This window comes from Notothenia rossii, assembly GCF_949606895.1.
Source record: "Notothenia rossii genome assembly, chromosome: 12".
Lineage (NCBI taxonomy): Eukaryota > Metazoa > Chordata > Actinopteri > Perciformes > Nototheniidae > Notothenia > Notothenia rossii.
The window spans coordinates 8,285,305-8,301,857 of NC_136911.1; the positions used below are offsets into that span (position 1 = coordinate 8,285,305).

The following is a 16,553-nucleotide window of genomic DNA, read 5'->3' on the forward strand; positions in this document are numbered from 1 at the left end:
CGTCATTACTCACTATTACCAAATATCTTCCTCTGCGCAGACAGCTGTTATATATCACCTCTTTAAAAATCTTTCACATTTGGAGGACAAACAGCAAAAGTACATTATAATGATCATGGAAATGAGGAACAGATTGCAAGGGAGCCCATGGAGCAGCGTGAGGTGCGAGGCTCCCTCTCTGGGTTGACCCCTGGCTTGTCTCCGGGGTGTTTGAGACCGCGCTCAGGTATGTCTGCTGTGAACGCCTGTGATGACAATGCTTGGGTCAGTCCTCGAACCCCCCGCTCCTCCTTAATGGAATAATGACCAGGGCACGAGAAGCCCTGTCCATCATGAAGCCCCCAAGCCAACGCACACAATTAGAGTTGGCATGTTTTCTCTCTCTCCCTCCCTCCCTCTCCGCTGCTCTGTGGGAGGGGATTTCCAGATGTTCATCATAAAGCGCGATGTGTTTTCCAAAGAGTTGCCTTTTTCTCTCTCGCTCTCTGTCTGCGGCAATAAAATCAATTTGTGCTGTTGGCTTGGAGCGCCAATGAGCATGACCACACACATCATGTGAGCGCCATGCTGGTACCTTGGATCAAACACACCAACAGCAGCCTATAGCTCCCTTATTTATGGAAATGATTTTGATGTTATTATCCTTCTATCTACTGCTACCAGGATACATGCGCCTAAACATCTGTTGTGTTTGAGCAAACTTGGGTTTCTGCACATTTGACTGGGTATCGCTCAGTTCTGTTCACTTCACATGGGCTAAAGGCTAGAGTTAACACAACAGCAGTGTGAGTAGTACTGTAAGTAGTCACATCATTTATGGTGGAGTGTTTTTTTAGGTCCTAGAGGATTCAAAAAATCTCTTTCTCACACATTTTGTTACATAGCAAATGCCAGTCGACTCTACATGCTGTTTTTCACAGTTTGATCACACTGACTTTGCAAAAGAGGAGCGTAACATACTGTAAAAAGCAGCATGGAAATCCTTTAGCCACTCTTGATTGTAACTGCGATGCTTCTTTGTATAGAGATGAGACGATTCTCCCTCTCCTTAAGATTGGACACATGGACTATGTCATGGTACTATTGCTACTATCTCAATCCCCAAAAGTAACCTGACTGTATATTTTTATGTCAATTATGGTGATTTGGATCGATCTTTTGTTGAGCTTCTTCCAAGACAGCTCGCTAACCCAACATGCATGGCTGAATTATGGATATTGCTGTTCAATGTAATGCATGTGCAACAACCATAAGCAACAGGACTTGCCAACGTACTTGAACAACAACTCACAATCTTAGAGTCCTTTAGCTTGCCTGTGGGTATGACATGAATTTCTTTATGGCAAATGCAATATTGTTGCCTTGTTCCAAACACATCTGATCATCACTCAGTGTGAATGTGCATAGATGTATGCAGGCCCACCCACTTTATATTGCACTCCATATACTTTGATATCAAACTGTGTATGTGTGTGTTCACAGATAAGACTAAGAACAAAGTGATTACACTTCTCTTGTGTCGACATAATAATGCATTTCAGTATTATTACCCCACACAGATATCTTCACAATAAAAGATAAGACTCCAACATTTTGTTCTGCCATTTGTGCATGCTGTCGAGTCCTTAACTGATATGGAGATAGCCACCGCTTCCATTCACCATGGTTTCCTGGGCCAGCGAGTGGGAGACGGCACACCACACTGCTTGCTCTCAGATGGATACTACGCCCCGGAGCTACACACCCCGGCGACCACAAATGGACTTGGTTTTGCTTTTAATAAATTGGCAGAATTGGGTCATGGACTTTAACAGTGAATCATTATCCAACTGTGCTTTTGTCAGGATGGGGTGTTTCACTATTTTCTCACTTTCTTCTTGTTCTCTGCCCATTAGCAACTTAAATGTGTTCCATGTGCCTGTTTGTGTACAGCAGGGCTTCTCTTAAAACGGTTCCCTATGTGCAGGGCTACAAACAGAGCATCATGAGGAGCGTAGGCGGAAAAGCCACATGTTAGAGCTGACCCATCTCAGCAAGCGGCTTTGAAATCTGAAAGGTCTGTGACCAAGACTGAACCAAGAAATATTACACCTTGGAACTCTTAAAGCTCAACGCCTTCCCAGCTGCTTTCCTGGACTCTGATTTTTGATAGCTGCAAATAATTTTCATAATTATGTCCCCCCCCCGACTCACCGTCTGTGAACGCTCTCATGTTTGAACAGGTGGAGATTTCTTTTTTTTCTTCCTCCCTCCTTTGTCTGTCACACCACCAAGAAAGGGAGAGGGATAAAAGCGTGCTGTATTGACATCATTTTTCACATTATTGGATAGAAACGAACACGGACGTCTCTTTGATTCGATTTCAACAAATGTCATGTTTTATATGGCATTGTATTCCAGGGCCTAACATGGAATAATCTGATTCTCCTTCCCTGATAATGCCATTACACTGACTGATTTTCTCTCCTGGCTATTTCTCATGCATTTCTCTTGGCATGGCGTCATACACCTCAACCCTTCAGTTTTAAACCGAAGTGTCAAGCACCTCCGGATTCCTCGCCACTTCCCCTTCAAATCCCATTAAAAACTTTTAGTGTGCGTGACTAATTATTTTCTCACCACCACATTGGGCCGCAGTTAAATAATTTATCCTTTTACCTCACTGTTCATCTGATATTCGTTTATGTGCTCTGCACTTTCTGAGCCAGCGGAACGTGTTGTTACAGTGAAACCCGAAACACATGAGTCCAATTCACTTCACCCACGTGTAATACTGTTATTTTTAAGGAATTGGACGTCTTGAGAAAGGAATTGTTATTAACGCTGAGTGAAATGTAATTGCGCTGTTATTGCAGCTGTCCAAGTGAGGAGGAAAGCAGCCATTCCAAGAATACAAGATGTTTCCAAGACATGTTTGCTGTCTATCGCAAACATACCTTTACCCCATCAATCTGTTCTGTCATGTACTACGACTACCTGTCTTCTTCCAACCACCCCCAAACGCAAACACTTCTAAGAATCTCTAAAAGTGTCATCCCGGACAAAAGAAAAACACTTATTCTGTAAGTGCTCTGTTCCAATTTAAATCTCAGAATCCACACCCTCACCTGCCTACCACATTAGCGTCCGAGCCTTATGAAAAGTGACACTCGGTCAGGCCACAGCTCCTCAGTTCGCCTCTGTTTAATTGGCTTGTCGTGTTCTTTCATCAGCCGGCTCGTTAGCAGTGCGCTAGTGTTGAGGGAGATGATATCGCCATGTCAACCACACAGGCGATCAGACAACAAACACACACACACACACGGTACAGGTTAGTGGTGTGTAGTCAAGTCACATGCAAAGCTGTGAAATGAAGCAGATACCGGGGAAACTCATATATATTTAATGTCTTCAGCATGCTAGTGCTTACTACTACTTCAGAAATACACTGCACACATTTAGCACAATATTACACTATCATATGACATTTCATATCATGTAATCAGCACTGATCTTTAGTGTAATGTACAGTAACAACACTTTCATTTTAAATCCTACAAGGAACATGTATTTAGCTCCAAAGTCATTATTCATGTAGAAATTGTAAATGTTTTTTCCGACATTTCTTTTTAATAATACATTTATTTGACTACACCTGAGACTTGTATGATATGTCTACTAACAAGAAGAATCCTACCGCTGTTTCTGGACATACTCTTTTTGAATATTAGAACCAACAAGCTATAATCATCTGTATTTTTAAGTCAATCATCCTGACATTCTCTCACAACGCAGTATTTGTTGCTGTTATGACAAATGGGACAACGGTCCCTTTCATTTGTAGACATTCCAGAAAAAAAAAATAGTCCTTTATTATCTGCACGGTATTGTTATTAAATGTCATACTGCTGTCACTTTTGTAAGTCTCTTCTGAATAAAAAATGTTAGTGCAAACTGCCTGGCATTCTAGTAAGTCAACAAAGGATATGTAATTAATATCACAGGTGCATTGTGCAGTGTCATTTTCATCATGGGATCACACCTCCTAACTACCTGTTCCCTGAGTGTTGCCTAACACACAGGAGGCATCACACTGACACACCAACTGCTGTGCTAAGGGAAATATATTCCATCATCTAAGTGTTTTTGTGTTTGAGTGTGTTATCTTTTACCAGATGTGTGTCCAAAGACAGAAATGTCGGCCCAGATGTTATAGTAACTCTATCTTTTCATTGTGTGGATTTTACAGTCGAGCAATGGGACGGAACCACTGAGCGGACGCCATTCAGTAAACGTTGACTCGCAGCAGCCGCAAGAAGATGATTTCCAACAAGCACGGAGACAGTTCAGCTCCCTGCCACGGTGAGACCTCCTCTCCCTTCTTTATTCCATCCGTCTCTCCTTTCTGAGGCTTATCACATTCCTACTGCCCTTTTGACTTTTCAGATTTGTATCAATTTCTTTCCCTCATTTTTGTGCCTTTACCCTTTTTTCTCTACACTTTCTTTGATTACAAAGTCAATCACAAAGCCTCCTACAGACATTTGAATGACTCTTAGCACAACTCTTTGAAAGAAATCATTTAATGTGATCGCTTGGAGTTATTTGACTGATATCCACTTTCATTAAGTCAATGTTGACCCTGTGGAAGTGGTGAAATGAGTGGAATTATTTTCTTAGCAACCTCTCTCTGCCGACACAACATGAGTTCAGAGATACAGCCGCTGCCCTTCATCTTCTTCATCTTCCTGTTTTAATACTTTTGCATATATTTCAAAGACATGCCAATAAAGCTTACCATATCTTACATCTCGAGGCGGTGAGGCAGAGTTTAGTATCGGTATTTGCATTTCCTACGTTTCCGTATGTGACTCATCCAATCCTCTGAAGCTCACTTAAGTCAATTCCAATTGCAAACCATTTTCTTGTGGAATATCTGCATTTTGAGTTCTACATCTTTGGAAAGAAAGTCACCAAAGACCTCCATTCTATACTTTGATAAAGGGACGCAGAGATGTTCGGTTATGAATTACACATCATTTCCTCTCCCTGTTTAATATCCCCTCATTGAAAACAATCCAATGTGAGTTTTTTTGTATCGTGAAATGTTGAAAGTGAAGTCTGATTTATTTGAGTTCTACTTCTTTGCCAGTTTAAACAAAGACGGCACTTAAATTGTGTATATGTGTGTGTGTGGTCTTTTAATTTCTTGGCCAGAGTAACTGTGCTCTCTTGTGATTGTATCTCTCCCTGCACAGATATTTTTTTTTAGCTGTGCTGTCTCTGAACAGTCACCGGCAGGTCGATTAAAACATGTTCCTGTCTATGGCTATGGATTTGCGGTCCACGTGGACGCTTAATCAATGTGGTCTGTATAAGCCAGAGGGATCTGTGCATTCACTTCATAGGTGCTGCCATCTCATGTGATGTGACAGTTGCCTCCAGCCCTCCCCTCTCACTGAGCTCCTTCTCTTGGGAAAGTTGGTCCGGCCGGCCACAGAGCCAGGCGAGGATGGTCTTTGATATGCATTCCGCTCATAATCTCACAGCGTCTTTTAGCAAAGAGTCGCATGAGCTCAGGCTTGACATTTGACCCTGGCTAAAGCTTTCTAGAACTTGTGTCTCGGCACAGCTTCTCATTAAAGAGCTAAAGTCTCACATCCCCAGATTAATAACCACAATTCCCTCTAACTCCAACCACCTCTCCTTTGGAACCCCTTCATCCTGTCCTCCTCTTCCAAAACAGGAAGCTGAGCAGTCAGCCGTTCAGTCCAAAGGGGACATTCCCGCAGAAACAAAAAAAAAAACCTTCCTCCTAAAGAGCTTCCAGGAGAAACCATGGTTATCTGATGACGGCCAGGCTTAGCTGGCTGTCTGGGATGTGAGTATTGGAAGAGCACTAATGAAGGCTTGTTGTCGGAGCAGGATTAGCGGTGACAGGCAGTGGAGGGCGAGAGGGGGCCGGGAGAGGAACGAGTGAGTTAGGAGGGAAGAGAAAACAACTGATTAGCCTGAAAGAGACGCTCTCACACACACACACACACACACACACACACACACACACACACACACACACACACACACACACACACACACACACACACACACACACACACACACACACACACACACACACACACACACACACACACACACACACCACACACCACACACCACACACACACACACACACACACACACACACATGAATGTGGTCAAGATAAGGTTCTTAAATGTGGCCTGTGTGAACTGCCAGTAGCTCTCCCCTCTTTCCATGCAGCTCTTTGCATTCCTCCGCTAACGCGTTGTAAAGAAAACATTATTCCAGGTTTGTAGACAATTTATTTGCACAATATAGCTACAATTGTTCCACTGCCCATTGCAAGCATTTGGGTTTTTTCCCCTAATCATTTTGTGTCCGTGCATGTGTGTGTGTGCTTTCTCCTCCTTCTCATAAACTCTGATTCTTCCCAGCTGTTTTAAAGAAACACACGGCGGCCACAAATTCTCCTGCAAGCCAACTTCCTGACTTTGTTTGTTATGTTCTGTCTTTCTAAATTTACCCCAGTCTTTGGCATGATGTATTTTCCCATCCCCTCCCTCCGTAGATGTAACTAATCTACTTTGTGACATATTCTGGCAAAGGAGTCGAGGTGATAAGAGAACTGACTCCCCTGACACATCAATCACGATTACATTCCTGTGGAACAATGCCATTTCTGTTCTGCTCTTATCGCCACTTTCCCCCTAAATCTCCCTTTTTCGACTTTAAAAACCGAAAGGGTCATTCTGGAAACGCAGATTGCTGCCTCGTGCAACAGGCGTCCTGGGTTTCTAAATACGCGGCTCCCTCCTGAGTGGCGCTGGCCGCTTTGTAAGCCAAGACGGGGTGTAAATGCATGGCGGCTCGCCCAGACAGAAAGACCCAGATATGAAGCATGTGGTGGGGCTCTCTCCGCAGTCTGTCCCTACATCTGCCCCTCCGCCAATTACCCTCATACTTACACAGGCTCTACATGCGTGCACAAACATACGGAGCGGAACCAGATCATGTGTTTGTGTTGTACAGTACGGTACATAAATGCATACACATTTGCAGAGGTGGGAAGTAATGGAGTACAAATACTTCGTTACTGTACTTAAGTACATTTTTCTGGTATCAGTACTTTACTCCAGGACGACGTTTTACTTTTACTTCTTACATTTTGAACACAAGTACCTGTACTTTCTACTTCTTACATTTTCAAAAAAGTGTCGTTACTTTAGTTTGAATCTGTATTTGGTGGCTTGATCATTATTACTTAGTCATTGCGTGCCTATTGATTTGAACACGATCTGTGTATCCATCACTTCCTGGTCTTCTCTAAAGAAGAGGGACCAATGAAAACGTTACCATTTTGCCGTTGTTCAGCATGGAAACATTCATTAGCTAGCAATTACATTATTGTTCTATTAATATAACCCTTTATATTAATAGAACAATCATGTAATTGCTAGCTGACCCCCCTAGGTCAGGTACTCTTTAAAACAGCTGCTAGTTATGGGTACTTTCTACTTAAGTACATTTCGAAGCCCATACTACTTTACTTTTACTTGAGTAAAGAAGTTTAGTCAGTACTTTTAACAGAGTATTTTTAAACATGAGTATCTGTACTTCTACTTGAGGAAAGGATGTGTGTACTTTTGCCATCTCTGCACATTGTCTTTGGGTGCATAAATATAGACCTTAGCTTACAGATACTGACCCTTGAGCCGTGTCCTTTATCTTTTCACCTCCACTTAGATATTGTGGACCACACAGGTCCTCATGAGTAACACTGGATTTGAGGAATCACATGGAGATATTTCTAAGGGAGTGTTGAATTAACTGGCAAGAAAGAAGAAAAAAGTACGTTATTAAAATCCCTAAGCTGGATCTAGGCTTGACCCAAGGGGTTTAATGGCAGTCCAGCCATACATTTCTACGTCATTATAGTCAGTTTGGTTCAGCAATAGATTACATTCATACTAAATGAGTTAACTGTGTGGTACAGAGACAGCGGTGTATGCTTGTACCTAAAGTCAAAGACTATAATGACATTAAATTGACTATTATAACGTTAGATTTCTTTTTTCTGATTACTGAATAGGAGACTACTGTGGTTGAGTCAGAAGTCACCAAAGTTACATAAAAATGCTACACAAGTAGAAAACATATCCTTGGTGTTCAGCTATTAACAAACCTGGGGAGCGGGTGGTTTTTTACTTTTGGTTCTGTAAACTGTTTTCTCTTTCCCATTCAACATTGAAGCACAGAGAAAAAGAAACCAAAGGTCAAGGTAGAATCGCTCGCTATTATATCCATTGTGAGGTGTGACTTCCAGTATAAAAGTGAAATATCTTTTTTTATCACACTTTATTTTGTCAGGAAAGTGTTTTGGCCCAAAAAATAGCCTGTTCTGTTTGTTGTTCCAGTCAGTCTCTAGGAATGAGCCTCGTCAGATAAGAAATGCAGACTTTTTGGCCTAAAAGCGTGCCGGGCCCCTGCCTCCCTCTGCAGGATTGCGTGCTGTGATCTCAAAAGCTTTTTAAGCACACTGCGGGTCAGGGAGGTGTGAATGGGATTTCTCATAGCACCTCTAACGCAAAAGACACTGTCACAGGTCTCTACCCTAATGGATCCTAATAATGGAGGAGCAGACTCAACACTTTGTCCAAAGACCCCGCGGGTCCCATTGACAGCTTTCCATGGCCAATTTCTAGAAAGGGGAGCATGTGTGGCAGAAGGCATACTTGGAAGTTTCTTTTTTTCTATTAGAGACAATATGTGTGCATGTTGGGCCCTTGTGTCAGTGTAGAGGCCGGCAGGCAGACTGGAGGAGAGTAGAAGGCCTGCCATTACTCTGTCTGTGCTGTAAGTGCACCCGTCTGCATCTCCAAAAAATAGTTAAATGGATGAAAGCAGCCATTTTTCTCAGCGTGGTTTTAACATTTGTGTTTGTTTACGACGTGGAACTAATAGTGCTGATGGCGTTTCAGGCTTCCCTGCGTTTGTTTCCTGTCTCTTTCATGTCTCCGTCTTCAAATAACAGGATTCAGTGTAATCATTCAGCAGACTATAACAGATCCCTCTTTGCTCGACTCATGTTGCCTGTAGTATTTTAACTCAACACCACCACCACATCCCCCTGTTAATGTCACAAAATGTGACAATGGACACATTCTCTGCTGAAGTGCAGTTTCTTTTGAATTCCCCTTCAATAGCACTGACCCAGGGGCCGCTACAGAAAGAAAGCAATCTTTTTCTGAGCGCCTCCTCAGGTCACTTTAGATCCAGGTTCTGTTTAAGGTGACTCACTCAACGGTGCGATTAACCTCTTTACCTGCCTTTGTGTGTTTAGGCCACCCCATAAGGCCCCCAGCACGGAGTCCCAGGACTCATGGGACAAGGTGTCCATGCCAGAAGAGGGCTTCCAGCCATCCAAGGAGAACCCTCGCCACCCCTCCAGCCAGGGGTCACGTAACGGATACCTGGGGACGTCCAACTTCAATGCTCGTGCCCTCTTAGAGACTCAGGAGCTGCTGAGGCAGGAGCAGAGACGCAAAGAGCAGGAAGCCAAGTCCAGGCCTGCTTCCATGCAGGAGACCCCCAGTAGCATCGCCTACGACCACAGCAGAGAACACACTCAGGCCCCTGGCCCCGCCCCGATGCAGGCCGCTCCTCAGACCAAGGGCCCCTACAGACAGGACGTACCCCCGTCGCCCTCTCAGCTCGCCAAGCTCAGCAGGCTGCAGGGCTCAGAGAAAGGGAGGCTGTTCTACTCTTGAGACAGTGACACGGTGGGACTTTTGGGAGATTAGGACTGATTCCAAAGAGCATTAACAGGGAAACATACAAAGTGGGCAAAGTGTCTTCTTTTTGTATGAACATGCTGAGAAACAAAGATGTTGATAGGAAATGTTAATATTTAAAAAGGATGTTTTTAATGATACGAACCATTATCCTTTTAAGCTGTCAAAAAGAAATGAATTGCTATGTTTTACTGTCATCTAACTATGTGCATAAGTGCCTGTCGTCAATCGATTGTTCCCCTTTCGCAGGCGCCAGCCCCATTTCTATGGCTCATGATCTGCAGATTTGACCCATCCATCTGAAAGATTCAGTAGAGCAGACACCGCGGCAGAAGGCAATTGGTTTGGGCCATCGTGACAGCAGTGTGTCCCAAACATAATAACCCCCGAGCACGAGACATGTTTTTGCACCCCTCCCCGTGCTGGCGGGGGTCTTAGTCGATACATCACTTGTGTGAATGAGGCTGGTTTTTTCAGGTCACTTCGACGAGCATAGCTTCTGCGTGTAAAGTGTGTGTGAGCGCTGGCTGGGGTCTGCATGTGGTGACAAAGTGTGGATGTTAAGCAGCTTGTGTGAGAGTCAGAGCTCGGGGTTTGGGCATGACCCCCACCTCAGTTCAGGGAAATGTCCCCTTTGGTTTCAGATACGACACTCACCCAGACTGCGTATCCTCCTTTCAACCCCCTCTCGTATTCAATAAGATAATCCTTGATTCTCCTCCTCTGCTGGCTGCTTTATCTCAGTTTCTTCTCCTTCACATTGTCACCAAATGTTCTCTCAGTGGAGGGAACAGCTTTAAATCCCCCTTACTCCTACCCTGTCCTGCCCACCCAGGGAAACCAGTATAGTGAGTGGGGTCGGGTCTTGGTTATTAATTAATGTACCTCATTAAAAATGAATGGCCCCCCTTTGTGTGTGTTTATGTTGTCATGTATGTCGAGATAAAGAAACAGGGACCTTGCCATCCTCGCCTTGAGAGAATCGTCTGTAACCGAAACCTTTAGGTGTCTGAGTTGTTCCTCGCTGAATATTTAATCAGCGTGGTTACAGAGGGAACCACAGCGCACTGCAGTAGGTGGCCTCAGAGCCATCTGCCCCGTACAATGGAGCTGATTTTGTTTTTCTTTTCCTGATTATGTCCATTGGTAGAAAACCATTTTGGGGCCTTTCTGTGGTTCAATCAATAATTAGTGGTGTGCGAGCGTGTTTGATACTGTGTGTGTGTGTGTGTGTGTGTGTGTGTGTGTGTGTGTGTGTGTGTGTGTGTGTGTGTGTGTGTGTGTGTGTGTGTGTGTGTGTGTGTGTGTGTGTGTGTGTGTGTGTGTGTGTGTGTGTGTGTGTGTGTGTGTGTGTGTGTGTGTGTGTGTGTGTGTGTGTGTGTGTGTGTGTGTGTGTGTGTGTGTGTGTGTGTGTGTGTGTGTGTGTGTGTGTGTGTGTGTGTGTGTGTGTTCGTAGTTCCATCCCTGTAAGAAAAAGCTTTGGTTGTCAGAATGAGAAAATGTTTTGCAATGTGAGGATGTTTCCTAAGACAAAGGTTCCTTTTGAGTTACAGTTAGGTTTAGTTAAGGTTGAGATAAGATGTCAAATTGATTATTGATTAACCCTGACTAGGTTTTTTAACATGTTTTTTGGGTCATTCATTCAGGACACGTACATGCACTTAGGAAACCATGTAACACAGCTAACTGTAAAATGTGGTTTCCTTAGAAACCCTGGTTCCTGTAGTAACCTGGTAACTGTGCATCTCTGTATACATGCAGCAGGTTAGTAACCAGATGTATTCCCTGCCCCTGACATCATTCCTAAACCTAGCATACTTTTTTTAACTGTTCTAGTAATGCAACATGATGCTTTTTGTTGAATGTCATTCTGTTTTACAAATCCATCAATGTTTAGCCATAGAAACCGACTTCAAGAGGCTACTTAGTGTCAGTTTTAGGAAACAATCATGTTGACTACGAATGCATTTCCACATGTAATGATCTCTCCCTCTGCACAGCTGTCCCAGCTCTTTTCTCTGTCTGAAGTCCTTGTCATGCAAATGCTCACATGTAAAACCTGGTTACATGCACACATAGCCAAGAAATCTGGCTTTGTAAATCAGGTTTCTGTAATCCCTCTTCCCGGATTTCAAAAAACGGGTTTCTGGTTTTACATTATGATCCTAAAATCACCGGGAAATACAACTCTTACCTGGCCTCTTACAGTAAGTGCATGTTAACGAACATTAGGAACAGGAAGTTACAAACAAGGCCATATTTGAAAGATCCATTGCATTTGTACATCTAGAAGTTAGAGTTAATGGTTTCTATGAACCATGCGATGGGTAGTACAGGTAGGAATCTAAAGTTATTGCCGTAAAGGGTCTATGGGTCTCACAAGTAGAGCGTTCTTAATTATAAAATTGATGTAGAAAACAGTACTATGATGTCGGTCTCCCAATGTTCTAGTGTGTGTGGGTGGACATGTGTTTAAGTGTCTGTAAACGCTGCCAGTAACTAGATGCTCCAATATGTCTATGAATATGTCTTGGCAGCCATATGAACCACTTGGCTGCTGAGTGGGAGAAGAGCAGAGGAGTAGGAGGGAGAGAAGATAGGAGGACCTGACCCCGCAGATGATTCAGTCAATGGAGTAATCACAGATATTCCTCGGAGTCTGCGGTACAAACAGGAGGTTACCCACCAGGCCACGCTCACTTTAGCTGTCTTTTCTTCTCCTCGTTTATCTCTCTGTCTGTTTCAGATGTTTCTTTTTCCACCGCAGAATGGTGTGTGTGTGTGTGTGTGTGTGTGTGTGAGGAGGTCCAACACTGATATAGAAGCTGTAATAACTGATGTTTTACATGTCTCCATTATGAACTGGGGAGGGGTTCAAGTGCCTGTGATATCTGAGTTTTTTTTTCTCTCCTCATATGCAAATGTAATAATATCCCATAATGCACGTTTATTATTTCTGTTGTGTAATTAATGTTTGTGCGCCGCCTCTGTGACATATGGATTCTTCCCATAAAGCTATTGTTTCGGGGGATTTTCTTTTTCATCCTGGGAGAAATTAGAAACATATTGTTATTGTTTCATTGTGTTTTTTTATGACCATCCTTCATTGTCTTTTACTATCCACTATATGGTACTATGGTGGTAAAAAAGTATTTAGATGTAAGCACAGTGCAATTTTCCTTTTTACATCGGTGTATCATTAAGAACTGTTTTTGCCATTCTCTGTACATACAATATAAAAAAAAAAATTCAGTGAATAAATAGTGGCTAGATTCAAATTATTGTAACAATAATTTCCCTTGAATGTGCTGCTGTAACATTCACAAAAGGTTTGAGAGATGTAACAAGCAATGCAAGCTTCCATTCCATCTTATGTATAAGTTAGTGTGTTTCAGATGTATAAAGTTAATCTAAGACAACCTATAAAACACAAAACGACTCTATTTGTCATCTGGTTGCCAGATTCTTCCTTCTTCTTTCAGCAGCTAAAAGAGAGAATAAAGTGAAAAGAGAAAAAAAGTATCAGGATTTTGACTTCCTCCATGAAGAATGTGGAAACAAGTTTAACCTCTGCAGTTGCTACAGCTGTACATTGGCGTAAACTCAAAATGTGGCTCCCACATTTGTTGAAGTGGCAATGAAAAAGTCTGATAAAAACACTTCCTCCCTAGTTCTCCATCTCTTTTATTTCCATTCCTGATAGGTCAATGTGACGGTTGGCCGGGATGTTTTGCCTCGAGCTGGCTGAACTTCTAATAACATCCTGTGATCACTCCTATGGCGATAAAGACAATAGTCAAATTTATGATGTTCAACTCCAGGGGAAAGGCAGGTCTTACATTTGGCCCGGCATCACAGAGCTCCTGCCAAATCTGTCTGCATCCTGGGGAAGGGGGAGGCCTTTGAAAGACTCAGACTGGTAAGAATGGAAATAGACACATGCGCAACAAGTGAAATGAAGGTGAGGCAGGAGAGGAGAACATTTGGACATTAGCCCGGATTGTGAAAGAATTTGGAGAAGCTTTAAACCTGAATAAAAAAAAGCCCTGACTCTGAAGTAGGTTTAACTCTATTCGAACAACATTCCATTTCTTTCCATATTGCCTTTGATTGAGTGTCAAAAGAGCACATTTAGAGAAGCAGCAATGTTTTAGCTTTTACCTCGGTCACATGCAATAAGCATATATAGACAGGATTCTTCCTGTGAGGTTACACAAGACATATGTTTTGTGTTGTATCTCTTTTGGTTGATATTGCAAATTATATGACATAATTATAGGACTTGAGTGTATGAAATAGCTTGCGTTATATCATTCTTTGCAGAATGTGTCCTTTTGTTCATAGCAGGGCTAATCAATATCATTTTTTTGCAGCATATACAGTAAGAAGAATATGGCTCAAGCTTCTAACTTAACTCATGAAAGAGTATTATAATTGAATATAGTATGATTTATGCTCGTTTCTGTACAAGCCTCACTTCGACAGTGGACGGGTGGCTGCCATTCCACTGGGACTGAGAGTTTAATAGAGCACAGAGAATATGGTCCTCTGCAGGTTTCAAAATACCATTTAAGATAACAGATACCATATGGTCTGAAGAAACATTAGCTTTTATAGACAATAAAATGATCTTTCTCTCGCCATACTTCTATTGTGATTTGTGGATATGTATTGGAGCGATATTCTCATATACAGTACAGTAATGTCATCACCACAAAACGGACATTACAGCCATAAATCCAGTAGATGTATCTAGATGTAATGTAAAGCCATCAAAAATACAATAGGTCTCATCCTAGCATGTTATCCAACGCAGCATGTAACCTAGTGGGTGCTCTGCTGTATCAGCTTGCACCCTCAACACTTTGAGGCCTGAGGGGAACAGTAAATCTGTCTCTCGCTGCACTCTGTCCGATCATTACTCACACCCAAAGAGCTCTGCTGAGTCTTTAATATCCCCCTTTTGCATTCCCTCCATCAAAATACTGTATAATGAAAACCCTTTTTCTACAATGATCAACAGCAGACTCTTTCTTTCGGCCAGTTTCAGTTCATTACTCCATGTTGTCCTCTTGACCCCTGCAGGCCAGACTAGTAGATCCCAGTTGTTGGCAAGTGCATTGATATGAGAAGCAGATGGGTTTCGTGTGAAGCGCCTATAGATAAAAAAGCGTGTGAGTGTCAAGGGATTAGGGAGGTTTTTTTTTTTTAACCCTCTTTTCAGCAGGGTGAGTCTGAGTCACCTGTTTTGGGTGGAAGAACCTGCTTCCCTCTCCGATCCCTGATCCTTTGCCCCAATCGGATTTCAAAAGAGGAAGCGACACTGTAAGAAAAATGGGGGTCATAAATCTCGGCAGATGCGCAAGAAAAGCCAATTGTGCGAAGCTGACATGAACACACGCGCACACGCACATACCTGGGGGTTCTTCCCTAAAGCTTTGGGAAACATCTGGTGAGTGCGTGTGTCAGAGGAGAGGCTGCTCTCTGTAATGTGTGCGTAGCGGAGGGGAGGAGGGGCTTTCACTCTTTAGACGATGGGCTCTGTGCGTGAAAGAGAAACAGAGATGAACTGGTTTACTGAAAAGATTACCAGATGAGGAACAGAGAGAGCCTACCGTGTTTACCAAAAAGCCCTCACCTCACTCTCAGATCAGACGGAATCCAAACACTTTGTGCAGCAAGTTATTATTTAAAAAGAAAGGAAAATGTTTTAGGCAATAGGTCCCATGGTTGACCTTGAATAGCACTCAGGGATTTGGTGTTTGAAGGATCTACCACAACTGAGCTAACAGGACTTTAAAGACTGACATATATATGAGGGACTTGAATTCAGAGCACATGGATGTAAAGTTGTCATTTATGTATCTCACATGAAGAAATTATTATCAAATGGTTTCAAGCTGTAGGATCAGTGGTCGAAGAAGAAAGAATGTATATTGCAAAGAGAGCCTTTTTAGAATGTCAGGATATATCATAAATCATTTCTCAACCACTTATGTTAGATTATTTCTTGCTTTTGTCCAAGTTAGATCTTAATTGCATGTCATTTATATCCCTTATATCTCTTAAGAAACCATGTTGTGGGTTTGTCTTTCATGTTGTTCATTTTTTATAAATGGCTGAAGGAAAAAAAAGTGATATACACAATATTTAAGACTAAATCTAAAGTGGGTTTTTTTTGTGAAATTAAAGGGTCAGGTTGTGGGTCAATTCTTCTACTATGCCCAAGATTTCTTAGCACTACATTTAAATTTAATCCAATGTCAGAATTTTTTTTTAACACCAGCAAGGTACAGAATATTTAAAATGTCTTCTGTGTTGAAACAGGTCATCCTCCGATCCGTGTGTTGCACATGGTTATCATCAAATTGAAGGTCATACTGTAATAGCTCAACATACACCACAATATCACTGACCCCAGTCCAATCCTTAAAATGAGGTCCCATCGGGCCCAAAAGCATCCAACCAGGCTACAGTAGACCCTGACAGGCCTGCTCTTCCTGAACCAATTTAACCCGAGGCCCTTCCCCACCCTGCCACCCATAGAGAGTCACACACCGCTTGGGACCGGCTGCAGCCCTGAAGGCGACGGCAGGAGAAGACTTCCCCACAAATGAGGAGAAACAATCAAGATAACAAGCCTACACATGTGCTGTGAGTCACAGCCGTGTGAAAGCTCGGCTTTGAAGTTTTTTTTTACTTGAACAGTTTATTTACACTCCAGTGGGATTTGAGGTCGCCGT

The 16,553-nt window shown here is 42.7% G+C and overlaps 1 protein-coding gene across 5 annotated transcripts in view; it reads left to right on the forward strand.

Annotated features, from left to right (window-relative positions):
* Window positions 1-13,071, forward strand: part of pard3aa (par-3 family cell polarity regulator alpha, a) — a 300,089-nt gene extending 287,018 nt beyond the window's left edge. For all 5 annotated transcript variants that reach the window (XM_079661513.1, XM_079661515.1, XM_079661514.1 and 2 more), the window contains 2 exons: window positions 4,229-4,341; window positions 9,360-13,071. In XM_079661513.1, the coding sequence (XP_079517639.1) occupies window positions 4,229-4,341; window positions 9,360-9,786 (540 nt within the window). In that variant the 3' untranslated portion in view covers window positions 9,787-13,071. The remainder of the gene's footprint in view (window positions 1-4,228; window positions 4,342-9,359) is intronic.
* Window positions 13,072-16,553: the final 3,482 nt, after the last annotated feature.